Here is a 16,178-nt window from a genome sequence, read left to right on the forward strand (position 1 = left end):
AGCCGGGTGACACCTGCCCTCCCACATCTGGGAGCCCCACTCCCTCTGCAGCCCCTGAGGGAAGGAACTGCTCCCTCACAGCCCCCTGATTGAAGGGAGCCCCCCTGCCACCCGCAGGCCCCCAAGGGTGGGGAACACCTCTCACCCTGCAGAGTCTGCAGGCACTGCCCCGTCTTGATGTCCCAGATCTTGACGGTGGAGTCGGCGTTGCCAGACACAAGGATGTTGTCGCGCAGCTCCATCCCACTAGTGAGGGACTGGTGCCCCATGAGGGTGTGCAGGCAGTTCCCACTCTCCACGTCCCACACGCGGATCGACGTGTCTAGGGATCCGCTCACAATGTGCGTCCCATCAAACTGCCAGAGGGGGAGGCCCAGCTCAGCACTGGAGCCAGGAGTGCCCCTTGCTTTGGGGTGCAGCCCCCCCAGCTCCAGCTCAGTCCCTGGCTCAGTGGCTGAGTCATGGCCTTACATACCCCTCAGCTTTTTGGGGTCTACAAATGCTCCAGGGAATGGGCACAGAGGAGTGTTTGTGTCCACAGCATGTGTGTGGGAGGGAGTGTCAGGGAGGTAGAGTGTCCCCACAGGACACAGATGTGGTCCATGTCTTTGCATGGCACAGATGTGTCCCTTAAGGGCACAGATGTGGCCTACATGTCCCTGCAACACACATAGGGACTGTGTGGCACAGCTTGTGCCCCGTGACTGGAAAGCAGGGGAATGACAGGTGAAGGCAGCAGAAGGGCAGGTGTGTGAGGTTGTACCTGCAGAGAGCAAGGAAATCAGGGGAGCTGGAGGGGGGGAAGGCAGCAGGAGGGGAGGTGTGGGGCCGTACCTGCAGGGAGTAAACGCGGTTGGTGTGCCCCTGCAGGGTGTGGGTGCAGCTCTCGCTCTCGGGGTCCCACACCTTGACCGTGTAGTCGTAGGCGCCACTGACCACCTTGTTGCCATCGTACTGGACACAGCGCACGGCCGCCACATGCCCCATCAACACGTGCAGGCACTGCCCCGTCTCGATGTCCCAGAGCCGCAGCGTGGCATCCCGGGAGCCACTCACCACCCTGTGGGCAAGGGGACATCTGGGGCCCGACTGCCAGGGTGGCCTCAGGGCCACGAGGTTCACCTCCTGGGCTCCCCCTCCCACAGAGCTCGCTCAGCCCGTACCTGTTGCCGTGCAGGTGCATGCAACGCACGGTGGAGGTGTGTCCATACAGCGTGTGCACGCACTCGCCACTGTCCGCATTCCACACCTTGAGCGTGCGGTCCGTGGAGCCGCTGATGACGATGCTGTCCCTCATCTGGGAGGACCACACGCCGCCCGTGTGGCCCACTAGTGTCTGCACACACTGCAGGGGGCAGGGTGTGAGGGACAGGTGGGCCTCTCCCACCTACCCCCACCTGCGTCAGGGCAGAGCAGCACAGCTCAACGTCCTTGTCACCAGGTGCCCAAACTGATCCCCGGAGTCAGGGTGCAGCCACACCTGTGCTCAGCATAGGGGGATGGTCCCTGTCCCGGCTCCCCGTGGCACCAGTGACAGTGCCACACTCATCTGCCCCATAACAGTAATGTCTGCCCAGTGACAGTGACACCTTCTCCGTGACAGTGACACTCACCTCCCCGGTGACAGCCGACCACACCTTGAGCGTGTTGTCATCAGAGCCGCTGACGATGCGGTTCCCGCAGAACTGAAGGCACGTGATCACGTGGTCGTCGTGGCCTTTCAGCACCTGTGGGAGCACAGGCACGGAGGAGGGGCAGTGTGGGCCCCCCTAGCCCACAGGACCCCCCAAACACGGTGAGCAGTGGGAGGCAGCAGGTGCCGTGTGGAGGAAGGGCAGAGGGCTCCCCAAATCACCTGCACCTCCCAGTGCTTCTGCAGGGCAGCAGAGCCGGGGGGAGTGGTTGGGCAGCTGCTGCCAGGGGCAGGAGCCTACTGGGGAACAGGGAGTGGGGGGGGGCTCAGGAGCAAGACAAGAAGCAGCAGAGGCTCTGCCCAGAGGGCAGGAGGGACCCCCAGCAAGAGCATCCCAGGGCTCTGGGACCCTGCATGGGAGACAGCTGAGCCCTGGGGGGGCTGTACCCTCCCTGGGTACTGGACTTGGCTGCAGCCCTGCACAGGGGCTTGGAGAGGGGCAAGGGGAGGGTCCCCCCTTACCCGAGCCCATGGGACTCCACTTCTGCTGCCCCCACTGCTTTGAGCTGGATCTGCTCCCTGTGGCTGATCCCACACCAGCTCCCCCTGTTGCAGTGCCCCAGACCCACCTTGGGGGCTCTCAGCTCTCCAGAGTCCGTCCCTGGTGGACACCCAGACCCACCTTGGGAGGCCGCAGCTCCCCACTGCGCCAGTTCATGTCGATGCGGTGCTGGCGCAGGAAGGCGAATTTCCAGGGGCTGTACATGAACCCGGGGCTCAGCAGGCGCCGCTTCCGCAGGTGCAAGGGCTCCTCGATCCCTGCGGGGGGAATGCAGCGGTGCCTCACCTGAGCTGAGCCCAGAGTGGCCCCCAGCCTCCACCCTGGGGGGCCCTCACCTTCCTCGCGGCACTTCTCCCTCCAGAGCAGGTTGTCCTCAGCCAGGACTCTCCAGTAGCGGCAGGTCTGGGCAGCGCGGAGCAGGTCCCGCGGCTCCAGGAAGGACAGGACATACAAGGCCAGCTGCACAGGGGACAGGGGTCACAGGGGCCCCTGGGGGGGGTCAGGCCATGCCCGTGGGCCCCCAGCCCCACTCACCTCCTTGGGCAGCAGAGAGATGAAGTCCCGCTGGAACTGAGGCTCGATGACCTGCATCATGTACTTGATCTGCGCCGGCTCGCAGCGGTCAATGAGCTCGTCCAGGGCCAGCAGCTTCTCGGGGCCGCTCCAGCGCTGCAGGGAGACCCTCGGTGACCCCCAGCTCCGTGTCCCTAACCACAGGCCAGCACACAGGTGGGGACCTCCTGGTGCCCCCAGCCCAGCCAGCCCAGGCTCCCGCCCCAGTCCCCAGGCCAGGAACACAAGGCAGATGGGAGCTCAGTGGGACACATGCGGTGGGGTCACAGGTCACATGCAGTGTGACAGGTGACACCATCCCAAGCCAGGGGGTAGCAGGATGGGGCTGACACCCTCTCTGTGCTCCCTCACCTGAGCAAAACTCCCCAAAATGCACTCTGGGCCCAGCCCCTGCCCGCAGTGGGGATCCATCGGGCCTGGCTCCTACCCTTTGGAGCCCTAAGTGAGCCGTACCTGAAAGGTGCGGAGCCAATCCTGCAGCTCAGGTGGGGGAGCCACCGAGGGGATGCGGCGGCGCCGGGCCTGCCCCGCCTTGGCATTGCGCAGGTCCCCGAAGGTGGTGGTGGGGCTGGGCGTGCAGGGACCCAGTGTCCTGGGAGAGACCAGGCACAGGTGAGGCCAGGGCACAGGTGAGGCATGCCAGCACTGCTCCAGGCCACGCCATGCCAGAGGATCCAGGAACTGGTCCCCACCACTGGTAGCTCCACCCTGACCCTCTCCCCTTGCTCCCACTCTGCTGACCCCTTGCCCAGACTCCCACCCAGCCACAGCCCCCAGCCCAGCCTGCTCAGCAAATGGACAACTAGTCAGGCCTGGAGATCATCTGGGCCAAACCCTGATCAACCCAGGTAGCTCCAGCATCCTCTCGGGGTGAGCCAGAGGAGGTATGTGTCCCCCCCAGCACATGGAACCTGCTCACCTGCTGTACTCAGAGCCCCCTCCCCCTTCACCTCGCATACCCAGAGCCCCCTCACCTGCCATACTCAGAGCCCTTGCACAGCTTCTTCCCAGGGGACAGGGCCCGGCCATCCGGGCCGTTCTCTGACTTCCGCTTCATCTGCAAGACACGGCAGGTTGGAGTGGCTGAGGCAGACCCAGACCCCACTGACCCCTTTGAACTCCCCACCCGGAGCTGAACCCCACATTTCCCTAAATATTGCCTGCCCAAAGCCAATCCCTGTGGATGCCCTGCCCAGAGCCATGGGGCAAACCTCTGCCCCCTTCTGCTGCCCCTCTTCAGGGTCCACATGGCAATCAGGGACTCCCCTGCAGGGCTGGGGGGCTGCAGCAGGGCTGGGGACTGGGGCAGGGCCTCCTTCCCCAGCCCCAGCAGCTGGGCACCAGGGACCCCCCCAGCGCTCAGCCCAGCAGTCCCCTCATGACAGCCCCCCACTGTGTCAGGGTGACAGCAGCAACAGCCAGCCCCACCCTCCCCCCTGCAGGCCCCCCAAGTGCCTCATCACCCCCTTGGTCACCCCCACGGTCACCTTGGGGCGCAGGTGCCGCAGCAGCCCCCGGTCCCCTGTGCGCTGCAGGTAGTCAATCCAGCGCTCCCCCAGAGTGTAGTACAGGTACACGTTGCTGCCGTCCTCCCCCTCCTCGCTGCAGCAGCTCCCTTCCTCTTCCTCCTCCTCTTCTTCCTCCTCTTCCTCCTCCTGCTCCCCAGCAGAGCTGGGGGGCTCCTGCACTCCCCGCCCCCCAGATCCATCAGGCTCTGCTCCGGACCCGGGGCTGCCCTTCCCAGGGCGCTCCGACTCCCAGGGCCCTGGCGCTTCCTCCTCCTCCTCGTCCTCCTCCTCCTCGGCCACCGCCTGAGCACAGGGAGAGGCATGGGCAGGGCTGGTCCACACCAGCGTTGGGGGGCTGGGGAGCTGCCAGCGAGAGCCAGAGCCCCGGAGCACAGGGACTCCACTCACCAGCACCACGGGGGTCATGGGGCCAAGCACCCCCAGACCACGGGCACCAGCTGCTCCAGAGCCCAGCGCGGGTCTGTCGGCTCCCCGCACACCAGCTCCCCTCCCCCGGCCCTGCCCCTACCTGTGCCGCGGGCACCCTGCTGTCCCCACTGTCCCCTGGCTGGGCGGGGCTGGCCCGTGGGGCCCCCTCGGGGCCGGGGCGCCGCCGGCACGTCATGCGCTGGCTGTTGAGCTCCAGGATGCGTGTGGTGATGCCCTTGACGTGCAGCAGGTCATCCAGGCAGGTGAAGCCCTTCAGCTCCTGCGGGGAGCGAAGTCAGCCCTGCCAGGAACAGCTGCTCCTGGGAATTCCTCCCGCTCCCGCAGATCCCCTGCCCGAGCAGCCTCACGGGGAACGGGCACGGCCCCGGGGCAGGGGCACTGTGCCCCCCATGGAGCAGTGCGGCTCCGGGCCGTCCCGCGGGACCCCGGGCCGAGCACCGCCCGGGCCCGATCCGGTAGCAGGAACCTCCCGTCACACCCGCATTGGCTCCCGCCGCGCCTGCCACGGGATGAACCCGGCCGGGCTGTGCCGGGGCAGGACCCAGGGGGGACCCAAGCGCAGCTGGGAGTTCCGGCAGGGCCCGGACAGCCCTTCAGACCCGGCAGGGTTCGGTTCACGGCGATATTGCTGCTGCTCCCTAACAGCAGCACCAACCGGGATCGCCCTACTCCAGATCCCCCTCACCGCCCCTCAGACCACCCCCCCTCGCGTAACCGCCCCCTGCCCTCCCGGCGCTTCCATTCCCGGTGTTCCCAGCTGCTCCCGCCCCCTCACCTCCCCTTTCCCAGCCCAAAACAAGCCGAGCGCCCCCGGCGCTGTCCCCGTGGCAGGACTGGCGTTGACCCGCCCGTCCGTGCCGCTCCTGTCCGTGTCACCGGTCGCCGCGGGGTCCCCCCGCAAGCACTTCCCGCCCCATAAGCGCCGGTGACGGCGCTCGGAGGCCGCGGGGGCGCGGTGCCCGCCCCGCCCCGCCGGAACCCGCGTTCCCCGGAGCCGGCAGCAGGGACGGCGGCACCGAGGCCGCTCGGGGGGCACCTGCGCTCGCCCGGCCCCGCGGGGATCCCGACCCACCCCCCGCGGCCGCCCCCAGGCCCGGCGCCACCCGCGCCCCCCCGCCCCCCCCCCCCCCCCCCCCAGGAGCGGCACCGGCACCCCCGGGACCGACACCCCGCCCCGCCGCCCCCTCCCCGGCCCCGCCGCCTCCCCCGGACCTCTCTCTTGCGGACAATGCCTCGGGCGCGGCGGCGGCCGATGCCGCTGAGGGCACCCTCCAGCTCGGCCACGCCGGCGCGGTTGATGTCGAGCTTGGCCCCGCCGGGGCCCGGCCCGCCCGGCCCCGACATCCCGGTACCGGCCCCGGGCGCCGCCGCCGCGCAGGCCCGACCGTACCGCGCACGCGCGCCCAAGGCCCCGCCCCCCGCCCCGACACGCACGCGGAGCAGAGCGGAAACAGCGGCTTTATTGGTGGTGAGCGCGCGAGGGGGCGGGGCCAGCCCGGGGGCGGGGCCAGCCCCGGCGGCCCCGCCCCCATCACCGCCGCTTGTACAGGCAGGGCCGCAGTCGCAGCCCCGGAGCGGGGCCCGCCCGGCACGGGCCCGTCTTGGCGAACTCCAGCACGTAGAAGTAGGAGCTGGAGAGGTCCTGGGGGCACAGGGACAGGCGGCTCCATCACCCGCACCCCGCGATCACTGGGGACCCCAGCACTCGCGGGTGCCAGCACCACCCACCGCCAGCACAGCACTGGGGCCCCAGCGAGCCCCATGTTCCCCCTGCATGCTCCGGGCCCTCCTCCATCCCGCCCCACAGCCCCTGTGTGCCCCCAGTGCCCCAGATGCCACCCCAGACCCTGACCCCAATGCACCCCCCAACCTCCATAACCCCATCATCAATCCCCAGACCACAATCCCTCCAGGCCCTGGTACCCTTGACACTCTCCAGGCTCCACCACCACCACACCCAGGCCCCGCACCACAGGCTCAGTGGGCCCCAGGTCCCCCCTACCAGACCCCAGCAGCCCCTTCCCTGCATACCCTGAGTGCCCCGACCCCTGGTGTGCCCCTCTCCTCAATACCCCCACAACTGCCAGGTCTCTCAAACCTCTGTCCAGACCCCCACCCCTGTGGGCACTGGGTTCCCCCCCAACACCCATGTGATTTCACAACCCCAGGGGCCTGCTCCCCCCCCAGCACCAGGCTGGGCCCCAGCACACCTTCCCCACAGGCTCCTTCCTGGGGCTCCCCAGTTCCCAGTGCACCCTCAGTGACCAACCTGGGCATACCCAGGGACACACCTTGGAGACTGTTCTGAAGCCCAGCTGTGCCATGGCCTTCAGGAAGGTGCGGATGTCCTCAAAGCGGCTGGCCACCTCGGCCACCATTAGGGTCCCCCTGCAGTCACCCCGGTCCTGAGCAGGGTGCCCAGGCACCCTTGGGGCACAGCCAGTGCCTCTGCCCCCCCCCACCCCCACTGCCCCCCAATCCCTGCCTACCCCAACTTGAGCACGCGGTTGGCCTCCCCCAGGATCTCCTGCAGGTTGGTGCCCATCAGCGCCAGGCAGAACACAGCCACGTCCACTGACTCATCTGCCAGCGGCACCTGCCAACCCAGGACAGCCCAGAGGAGAAGGAGGGTGGTGATGGGGCTGGACAGCCCCACTGGGCTCCCCAGGCTTGTGGGTCCAGCTGAGCCCCATCTCCAGCTGCCCGAGACAGACGCACGGGACCCTCGGGGTCACTGTCCCCTCCCCGCAGCCTGCCCGGCAGCACCCGCCCCCGCTTCGGAGGTGTCCCGGTACCTCGGCCATGTCACAGACAGTGACCCGCGGGCTCAGCGGCACCAGGTCGAAGCAGTGCACCCGGTTCCTGACGCTGGCAGCCAGCGTGCAGTCCCCGCACCCGAAATCCGCCACCACGAGCGACGCCGGCCTGGGGGGGCAGCGGGGTAAGGGCGGCCCGGCCTGACGTCCCCCCGGTGCGACCCCTGGTCCATCCCCAGTACAACCCCGGTCCCCGCTCACCGGCGGCGCAGGTAGCGCACGATGCGCTGCACGGGCCGCTCGGGCCAGCGCCGCACTTGGCGCTCGAAGCCGCGGTGGTACAGATGGAAGGCGGCGGGATCCGCGCGGAAGAGCCGCGCCGCGTCCCGGCTGCTGCCGGTGTAGAGCTGCTGGTTCAGGTACCGGAACTGGGCGCCGAGCAGCCGCTCCTCCATCCGCGCGCGGAGCGCGGCCGAGCGGCCCGAGCGGGGCTCTGGGGGCGCCTCCGGGGGGCCCGGCGGCTCCGGGGGACCCGGCGGCTCCGGGGGGCCCGGCCCCGAGCCCCGTTCCTCGCCCGGCGCCGCCGCCGGCTCCTGCTGCCGCCGCTGCCGCTTCTTCTGCCGGTTCCGCCGCTGCCTCCGGCTCAGCTCCGCCGGCGGCTCAGCCAGGCCGTCTGCGGGCACCGAGAGGGCGGTGAGGGCGCGGCGGCGGCTCCCAGCTGTCCGCCGGGCCCCGGAGCCGCCCCGGTACCTGCGTCCGGGCGCTGCAAGTTTTCCCGGGGCTCGCCGGGGCCGGCCGGGCGCTCCCCAGCCGCACCCCGAGGCACGCCGGCCTTCCTCCGCCCCCGGGGCCGCTTCCGCGTCGCCTCGCCGTCCAGGCCGGCCCCCGGCAGCCGTCGCTTCCCCGCCGCGAAGCCCTGCGGAGGGCGGGGGCCGGTCACTTCCCTGCGCCCGGGACCGGCGCGGCCCGCCGCCCCCACACCACCCGCTTACCGGCCGTCCCGGGCCCTCGGGGGCGCCGCGGGGCACCGGCTCCGCCGCGTCGTTCCAGTCCCGCTCCGCGAACATGGCGCGGGGACTCCCGGTACCGGACACACGTGCGCGCGCCCGCGGCACCGCGCCGACAGCGCCCCTGCGCGGCCCGGAGGACCGGCGATCCCGGTGAGGGGGCGGGGCCGCGAACGCCCCGCCCCAGCCGGTTAACCACGCCCCCGCGCCGAAACCACGCCCCGTCCCGGTGCCGACGCCCCGCCCGTGGCCCCGCCCCGGTGCCGTGTGGCGGAGCCGTGTCCGGTGCGGGTTCCGGCCGCCAGGGGGCGTCGTGCCGGGCGGAGCCGCCGCAGCCGCCGCCCTGCGGAGCCCGGGACACGCACCGGTAACGGCGGCACCGCCACCGCCACCCGCACCCGCGGGGCCGGGCCGCGGGATGGGCCAGGGGGCTGCGGGGAAGGGCTGGGGACACAGGGGAGAGGTTGAGGGGACCGCAGGGGGGGCAGAGGGGGGCCCCGGCAGCTGGTTTGGGGTCACCCGGGGGCGCGGGGGGGCACAGGGTCCCCACATCACGTCCCCCGCGGGGCGGTGGGGCCGGTCCCGGGGCTCGGCAGGGCGGAGGCGGGCACCTGGCGATCCCGGCTGGGCTGGGGCGGGGGGTCCTGGCGGCCCCGCGGGACTGGGCGGGGGCTAGTGGGTGACAGGGGAGTGCAGCAGGGGACGCGGCGGGGTGTCCCCACGGCGGGGTGTCCCCACGGCGGGGTGTCCCCGCGGCGGTGAGAGCAGGGAGGGGAACCACAGGGCCGGGACCAGTGTGGGGCGTCCTGGGGTGCCCCCAGGTGGGTGGGGGATAAATCCCGTCCGGGGCTGCGGGTGCTCCAGAGCCGGGAGAGGGCCGGTGCTGCCACGATGTGCCAGGGCTATTCTGGGGCCTGAGAGACCCCGGCGAGGGTCCAGGGTTCTGCGTCCCACCCCCCTGGAGCCGCCTGGGGCAGGGGGTGCAGGCAGGGCCCTGGGGGGTAGCTGCCAGGCGCTGGCAGAGGTCCTGTCGTGGCTGGGTGGGCACCGGGCCCTGGGGGGCCCTGCAACAGCAGGTTTCAGCCCTCACAGGTGCACACTGGGCACATCGTGCGCAGTTTGTCCCTTTCCCCTCACTATGAGACTCACTCCATGTCCCAGCTCGATGCCACAGAGCCCGGGCAGGGTGTCCCATGCTCACAGCCAGGGCCTCGGGGGGACAGCAGGAGCAGGAGGGAGCTCTGTGCCCGGATCCGAGCTGAGGTGTCCATGGATCCAAGGGGAGTGCATGGGGCTTTGGGGTCCTGGTTCCTGAGCATGGTGCTGTGCCAGACCCAGCCAAGGGGGTCAGGGTAATGGAGCTGCAGGAGCCTGTGCAGGGGATGCTGAGCACCCCCAGCCCTGCTCTCCCCGGATCTATGGGATCCCGTGCTGGGGATGCTGAGCACCCCCAGCCCTGCTCCCCCCAGATCTATGGGATCCCGTGCTGGGGATGCTGAGCGCCCCCAGCCCTGCTCCCCCCGGAGCTGCGGGTAAAGGGCCGGCTGTGCCCGGCGATAAGCCTGGGGGTGCCAGGCTGGCTTCCTGCGGGTGGCCGCTGCCCCGCTGGAGTCACCCGGGAACTTCCCCTCGGGCCGCTGCTCCGGCTCCATCCCAGCCCTCGGCCTCCCACAGGGCTGCGGGGAGGGGCTGGGAGGGGACAAGGAGGGGGCCGGGAGGCTCCTGCCATTGCTGCCCCAAGGGTGAGCAGGATCGGGGTCCCCACATCCTTACCCCCCTTCGCTCCCACAGTCGCCATGGACGACATCTTCACGCAGTGCCGGGAGGGCAACGCGGTGGCCGTGCGGCTGTGGCTGGACAACACCGAGAACGACCTCAACCAGGGGTGAGCGGGGCCGGGCCGGGCGGGGGGGCTGTGCCGGGGGGGTTGCACTGGGCTCCATGTCCCGGGCGGGCGGTGGGACGCGGCTCCTCCCCGCCGGAGGAAGTTACCGCATCGCTGAGGCACGAGGCCGAACATCCTCCGGCCGCTTCCTCGCGGCCACGGCCATGGCCAGGGCTCGGCTGGGCCGGGGGAGCCTCCCCGTCCTCGCGGTGGCCACTGTCTGGTGACTGTGTCCCCGTGCTCTCTCCGGGGAGACCACAGCAGCTGTGTGGGCGCACGGCTGGGTCTGATGGGAGGGCCGGGATCACCGGGGCCGGGGGCTGTGTGGGGCCCATGTCTCTGCCCCACACAGCCCCTTCTGGGGGTCCCACTGGACTGTGGGGCCCACAACCATTCAGGAGCCGTGTTTGGGCCGGGCACAGGGCTTGGAGCAGCAGCCACTCATGGTGTGTGCAGCTGGCACAGCCCAACCCCGCACAGCCTGACCCCGGCCAGGCCATGGCTGCAGCGTTCTGGATGAGCTCTGGACAAGGGGCCTCCCTTGGCTGTGCCTCCCCACCCCTCCCGGGGTTCCAGGCACATGGAGCTCTCCCAGTCCCACAGAGGGTGTCCAAGGGACAGGGGCATTCTGTGCCAGGTACCCCCTGGCTGTGGGGCCATGGTGGGGGTGGATGTGCAAGGGAGCTAGAGGGATCCTGGGCTGGAGGGGAGCTGGGGCTGTGGCAGCCCCCCTGCCAGTCCCTGATCTCCATTTAAGGCCCGGCTGCTGCCTCCTCCCTTACTTGGCCACGGAGCCGGGGGACAGGGAGGGGATCCAGCTGTGATTCAGCCCTGGAGTAGACAGGATTTGGCTGGTGCCACCGGGGCCCTGGTGGGGGTAGGCGGGAGTGGGATGGATGCTCGGCCTGGTCCCGTGGCCAGCGTTTGGTGGGCAATGCCCACTGTGCCCAGGCTGAGGGGCTGCAGCTGAGCAGAGCTCCCCCACTGCCCCACAGGGATGACCACGGGTTCAGCCCCCTGCACTGGGCCTGCCGTGAGGGCCGCTCCAACGTGGTGGACATGCTTATCATGCGAGGGGCTCGCATTAACGTCATGAACCGGGGGGATGACACCCCGCTGCACCTGGCCGCCAGCCACGGCCACCGCGACATCGTGCAGAAGGTACCTGTGCCCCCTTCCAGCACCTGCCCTTCCCCACCCCCTGTGCAGCCCATCACCCCACCCACACAGGGCTCAATCCCCACGTCACCCGGCATGCCCACAGTGCCTCTGAGCCCCCCCCCGACCCCCTCTGAATCCCTATGAGCCCCACACCAGCTCAGCCCCCTCCCCACAGCTCCCAGTGTGCTGCTCCTGCCTCCCCCAGGACAAGGCGCAGGGAGGACAGGGACAGTGCTGGGCTCACGGGGACAGTGCTGGGCTCACGGGGACTGTCCCCTGTCTCCAGCTGATGCAGTTCAAGGCGGACATCAATGCAGTGAACGAGCATGGGAACACACCACTGCACTATGCCTGTTTCTGGGGACATGAGCAGGTGGCCGAGGTGAGCGGGAGCACCTGGATGGGCAGGAGGGAGAGGAGGGGAGGGGGGAGCCTCCTCTTGAACCACAGCCTTTGCTCTCTGCTTGCTCAGGACCTGGTGGGCAGCGGGGCCCTGGTCAGCATTGCTAACAAATACGGCGAGACCCCCACGGACAAGGCCAAGACACCACTGCGGGAGGTCCTGAAAGGTACGAGGGCCCTGTAGGGCCCCACACCTGTCCAGCCATGACAGGCTCCAGGTGCCAGTGGATGCCACCCTCCTCCTTCTCCCTCTGCAGAGCGCGCTGAGAAGCTGGGCCAGAGCCTCACCAAGATCCCCTACAAGGACACGTTCTGGAAGGGCACAACCCGCACTCGGCCCAGTAAGGACTGGGGGTCCTTTGGCAGGGGGTCATGGTTCCCCCATGCCCTGCCAGTGCCAGACCCTGGGTCTGGCAGCTGTGGGCATCCAGCCCCCTTCTCCTGCAGGGAATGGGACCCTCAACAAACTTGCTGGGATCGACTTCAAACAGCTGAGCCTAAGTCAGAAGCTCAACGAGAACCAGTCGGGAGAGGTAGGTCCCTCCTGCCCTCAGACAGGCCTGTGCAGATCCCCCATGTCCTGGCCCTGCCAGGCACGGCCGCTCCAGGGTCCCGCAGCTGGGTGCAGGGGGGGCTCCTGCCTGGGTCATTGTGGACCCTTGGTCCCATGCGCTCCAGAGGCCCCCCGAGCCCCAGGCAGGAGCCTGGAGGGGGTTGGGAATCTCCTGCCCTTCTCACAGTGCCTGTGCCCCTGCTCCCCCTCCAGCTGTGGAAGGGTCGCTGGCAGGGCAATGACATCATCATCAAAATGCTGAAAATCCGGGACTGGACGACACGGAAGAGCCGGGACTTCAATGAGGAGTACCCCAAGCTGCGGTGAGTGCCCCACCTGCCCCAGACCAGCACTAGCACTTGCTTGGGGCCACCCACCTCAGCATCTGGCCAGGGCCATCACAGCTCTCAGGGTGTGGGGCAGGTGGGACCTACCCTACTCCACAGGGCCAGGAATGCTCCAGAGCAGTGCCCAAGGGCTGGTAGGCCCTGGGGGATGACAGGGAACAGCTAAGGGGGTGCAGGCAGCTCCCCCCACCGCCCCATTCTCAGGGCTGTCACTTCTCTTGCAGGATCTTCTCCCACCCCAACGTGCTGCCGGTGCTGGGTGCCTGCCAGGCCCCCCCAGCCCCCCATCCCATTGTCATCAGCCACTGGATGCCCTATGGCTCCCTGTACAACGTCCTGCACGAGGGGACCAGTGAGTTCTGGGGGACAGCACATTTGGGGGTAGTGGAGCCCCCTCCAGCTGCAGCCCTGGGGTAGGCTCACCCCCTGTCATGCCCTCCCCAGACTTCGTGGTGGACCAGATGCAGGCAGTGAAGTTTGCCTTTGACATTGCACGGGGCATGGCCTTCCTGCACACGCTCGAGCCCCTCATCCCGCGGCACCACCTCAACAGCCGCAGTGTCATGGTGAGTGGGGGGCCCAGGCCCCCTCCCAGAGCAGGAGGGCTCCCCGGGGGCTCCTGCCAACCACCCCCTCTCCCCAGATCGACGAGGACATGACGGCGCGGATCAGCATGGCCGACGTCAAGTTCTCCTTCCAGTGCCCGGGAAGGATGTACGCCCCAGCCTGGGTGGCCCCTGAAGGTGAGCGCCCTGTTCCCAGCCCCACAGCCTGGTCCCTCTCCGCCCCAGCCCCGCTCACCCCCTGCCACCCCCCAGCTCTGCAGAAGAAGCCAGAGGAGATCAACCGGCGCTCGGCTGACATGTGGAGCTTCGCGGTGCTGCTGTGGGAGCTGGTGACAAGGGAGGTGCCCTTTGCTGACCTGTCCAACATGGAGATTGGCATGAAGGTGAGGGGCTGGAGGGGATGGGGGTGATTTAGATCAGGTGGGGCAAAGATATTCTTCCCTGTGAAGGCAGTGATTCCCTGGCACAAGTTGCCCAGAGAAGCTGTGGCTGTCCCATCCCTGGAAGTGTCCAAGGCCCGGCTGGAAGGGGCTTGGAGCAACCTGGGCAGGTGGAAAGTGTCCCTGTCTGTGAGGGCAGCGCCCTGATCCTGACTCCAGCCCCTCTCCCTGCTCACAGGTGGCACTCGAGGGGCTCCGTCCCACCATTCCACCTGGCATCTCCCCCCACATCTGCAAGCTGATGAAGATCTGCATGAACGAGGACCCAGCCAAGCGCCCCAAGTTCGACATGATCGTGCCCATCCTGGAAAAGATGCAGGAGAAGTAGAGGGGAGGTGCCTCCCCTCCCAGTGCTGCCTTGCACCCCCCACCACCCCCAAGTGCCTTTAACCCCAGAGCCGGGGGGAGCAGGGGACACCCCTCACCCTGAGCCAGCCAAGGACACACGGTACAGATGGCACTGCCTCCGCTGCGGGACCCAGCCCCTAGGGCTGGGGGGGGCAGGCCAGGGGGGTTGCCCGTGACGCCCAGCACTGCCCCTGCTTCGCGCTTCACCGGCCGCTTCCCTGCAGCCCCGGCATGGCCACCGGCCCCCAAATAAACGTTTGGTATGGAACCTTCAGCTGCTGCGGTGCAGGGAGGGGCTGCCCTTGAGTCTGCAAAGCCCTGGGCACAAATTGGCACCCACAGCAAACCTCTGGTGCCCAGTGCAGGTGGGTGGGTTCAGGACCTCCTCAGGTGGTCCTGGTGCCTGGTGCAAGGGTGGGTGGGCTCAGGACCCCCTCGGCAGGTGCCCCGCACAGAGCCTGGCATGGAGTGGAGGGGTGGTGTGGGCTCAGGGCCCTCTCCCTGGCTCCATCTGCAGTGCTGCCAGTGCAGCCCCCAAGCATTCTCTGTAGGAAAGAGTTTGGGAAGGAGAAGGGAAGAGTGCTGGGCAGTCCTGTTCCCCCCGCCCCACTCTGCTCCAGCCCCGGGGGGAGAGCTGAGCCCCCCGGGACTGGCAGAAGGGGGTGAGCCTGGTAGCCCCTCTTTGGGGAGGCAGGGCCAGCATTTGTGAGTGCAGGCACAGGAGCCGGGCTGCCTTCCCACAAAACCCTCCTGGGTGTTTAATGGCACCAACACGGCCCCTACAAACTGCCTGAGCCCCCCAGGCCCTACGTGAAGTAATGCGGCTTCTTCACGTTGATGCCATACTCGGCCAGCGCCGGCGTCAGGTCCTCCATGGTCAGGGTGTACTTCTTGTCCTGGGGGACACAGGGCACACAGTCATGGCAGGAACAGCCAGGGGGGTGGGACTCCCCTATGGCATGGGGATAGGGGTGTCCCTCTCCCAGAGGAGCTGCCAGGGCTGTGCGACACCCCCCAGTGCAGGGATAGGGCTCCTGCTCCCACAGGAGCTGCTGGGCAGTGTTGGGATGTTCCCAGCTCCCCACATTCCATTGCTCTGTGTCCTCAGCCACCCACAGACCCTGAGCAATAAGTGCCATTGCCCTTGTGGGACCCCAGCCCCCTGATGTGACATTGCAAGGATCCCCACTAACCCCCTGTCAGCCACTCCCCAGGATTGGAGCTGCCAGGAGGAAGCTGCTCCCACACTCTGGGGGGGCAACAAAGTGTGTCCCTGCCAGCCCCTCCCCACCCGCGGGGACCCCCAAGAGCACAGCAGGGTTGGGGTTCCTGCTCCCCACATCCCAAGCTCAAACCCAGCCCGAAGAAGGGGTTTGCTGGTGCCTCTACCTTGCTCTTGCTGCGGGAGCTGCCCGAGGCCGTGCCCTTCATCTTGCAGTGCTGCAAGGCGTCGTTGGCGATGTCGGAGATGAACTTCTGCGCTGCCAGCGAGATCAGGCGGATGCTGCGGGGCAGGGGCCGCGTCGGCGAGGGGCCGGGGGGTTAACCCTAACCGTGGGCCCCACTGCCGCCCCCCCGCCCTGCTGCCACTTACATGCGAGGGTCCGAGGCCTCGAACCCCGCCCGGTTCAGGTAATACCCCGTCACGGCGTCCGGGATCTGGGGAGGGAAAAGCTGGGACAGCTCCACGGCCCCGTGGGAGCTGCCCCGTGTCCGTCCCCTCCCGGGGACACGCCTCGTGTCCCGTCCCGTCCCCCCGGAGCCGCCCCGTGCGCCGGTACCGTGGGCGTGTAGTCCTCCAGCTGCATCAGGAAGTCCACGAGCGGCGTGGTGGACACCACGGGCTTCACGTCGCCGTTGGCCGCGGGCGGGACGTACACGCCGTTGGACATGGCTCCGTCCGGGGGAGCGGCCACGGCCGCGGACACAGGCACTGCGGGACAGCGCGGTCAGCCCCGGCAACACCGCCCCACCGAGACTCCGGGCC

The 16,178-nt window shown here is 68.8% G+C and overlaps 4 protein-coding genes across 7 annotated transcripts in view; 1 reads left to right on the plus strand and 3 right to left on the minus strand.

The window, feature by feature from the left end:
• Positions 1 to 6,100, minus strand: part of LOC113959807 (F-box/WD repeat-containing protein 7-like) — a 17,231-nt gene extending 11,131 nt beyond the window's left edge. Inside the window, exons 1-12 of the mRNA XM_027669067.1 lie at positions 5,939 to 6,100; positions 4,806 to 4,985; positions 4,256 to 4,579; positions 3,743 to 3,825; positions 3,222 to 3,360; positions 2,730 to 2,864; positions 2,531 to 2,654; positions 2,316 to 2,452; positions 1,614 to 1,727; positions 1,164 to 1,345; positions 835 to 1,060; positions 146 to 356 (exon numbers count right to left, since the gene is read on the minus strand). Of these exons, the coding sequence (XP_027524868.1) occupies positions 146 to 356; positions 835 to 1,060; positions 1,164 to 1,345; positions 1,614 to 1,727; positions 2,316 to 2,452; positions 2,531 to 2,654; positions 2,730 to 2,864; positions 3,222 to 3,360; positions 3,743 to 3,825; positions 4,256 to 4,579; positions 4,806 to 4,985; positions 5,939 to 6,070 (1,987 nt within the window). The 5' untranslated portion in view covers positions 6,071 to 6,100. The remainder of the gene's footprint in view (positions 1 to 145; positions 357 to 834; positions 1,061 to 1,163; positions 1,346 to 1,613; positions 1,728 to 2,315; positions 2,453 to 2,530; positions 2,655 to 2,729; positions 2,865 to 3,221; positions 3,361 to 3,742; positions 3,826 to 4,255; positions 4,580 to 4,805; positions 4,986 to 5,938) is intronic.
• A 68-nt stretch (positions 6,101 to 6,168) lies between these two features.
• On the minus strand, positions 6,169 to 8,706 carry RRP8 (ribosomal RNA processing 8). Its single transcript, XM_027669068.1, has 7 exons — positions 8,475 to 8,706; positions 8,233 to 8,398; positions 7,744 to 8,155; positions 7,522 to 7,651; positions 7,216 to 7,322; positions 7,018 to 7,114; positions 6,169 to 6,368 (listed from the first exon to the last, which is right to left on the minus strand). The coding sequence occupies exons 1-7, from the start codon at positions 8,547 to 8,549 to the stop codon at positions 6,258 to 6,260; spliced, it is 1,098 nt and encodes a 365-aa protein (XP_027524869.1). The 5' UTR covers positions 8,550 to 8,706; the 3' UTR covers positions 6,169 to 6,257.
• Positions 6,417 to 14,469, plus strand: ILK (integrin linked kinase). 4 transcript variants are annotated; one of them, XM_027669061.1, is made up of 13 exons: positions 6,417 to 6,437; positions 10,281 to 10,374; positions 11,370 to 11,535; positions 11,822 to 11,917; positions 12,008 to 12,104; positions 12,195 to 12,278; positions 12,385 to 12,470; positions 12,704 to 12,813; positions 13,062 to 13,189; positions 13,282 to 13,403; positions 13,481 to 13,580; positions 13,656 to 13,786; positions 14,022 to 14,315. In XM_027669061.1, exons 2-13 carry the CDS (start codon positions 10,286 to 10,288, stop codon positions 14,169 to 14,171), a joined length of 1,359 nt encoding a protein of 452 aa, XP_027524862.1. In that variant the 5' UTR covers positions 6,417 to 6,437; positions 10,281 to 10,285; the 3' UTR covers positions 14,172 to 14,315. The 4 variants fall into 4 exon arrangements, with proteins under 4 accessions (XP_027524862.1, XP_027524860.1, XP_027524861.1 ...); XM_027669059.1 differs by lacking the exon at positions 6,417 to 6,437 and adding an exon at positions 8,774 to 8,856; XM_027669060.1 differs by lacking the exon at positions 6,417 to 6,437 and adding an exon at positions 9,013 to 9,092.
• A 452-nt stretch (positions 14,470 to 14,921) lies between these two features.
• On the minus strand, positions 14,922 to 16,128 carry TAF10 (TATA-box binding protein associated factor 10; the record flags this gene model as incomplete). Its single annotated transcript, XM_027669069.1, has 4 exons — positions 14,922 to 15,087; positions 15,581 to 15,695; positions 15,786 to 15,850; positions 15,973 to 16,128. Coding segments are annotated over 4 exons (426 nt in total), but the record flags the coding sequence as incomplete, so codon positions are not given.
• Between the last annotated feature and the right edge of the window lie 50 nt (positions 16,129 to 16,178).

This window comes from Corapipo altera, unplaced genomic scaffold, assembly GCF_003945725.1.
Source record: "Corapipo altera isolate COAL_440 unplaced genomic scaffold, ASM394572v1 189, whole genome shotgun sequence".
Lineage (NCBI taxonomy): Eukaryota > Metazoa > Chordata > Aves > Passeriformes > Pipridae > Corapipo > Corapipo altera.

Bases quoted from the DNA above. Each gene is read 5' to 3' on its own strand.
- ILK (XM_027669061.1), top strand. From the start codon at position 10,286: ATGGACGACATCTTCACGCAGTGCCGGGAGGGCAACGCGGTGGCCGTG. The intron at 10,375-11,369 runs GTGAGCGGGGCC...ACTGCCCCACAG, and splicing joins GAGAACGACCTCAACCAGGG to GGATGACCACGGGTTCAGCC. The intron at 12,471-12,703 runs GTAGGTCCCTCC...CTCCCCCTCCAG, and splicing joins ACGAGAACCAGTCGGGAGAG to CTGTGGAAGGGTCGCTGGCA.
- RRP8 (XM_027669068.1), bottom strand. From the start codon at position 8,549: ATGTTCGCGGAGCGGGACTGGAACGACGCGGCGGAGCCGGTGCCCCGC. The intron at 8,156-8,232 runs GTACCGGGGCGG...CGGTGCCCGCAG, and splicing joins CTTGCAGCGCCCGGACGCAG to ACGGCCTGGCTGAGCCGCCG. The intron at 7,323-7,521 runs GTACCGGGACAC...CTGGGTTGGCAG, and splicing joins CTGTCTGTGACATGGCCGAG to GTGCCGCTGGCAGATGAGTC.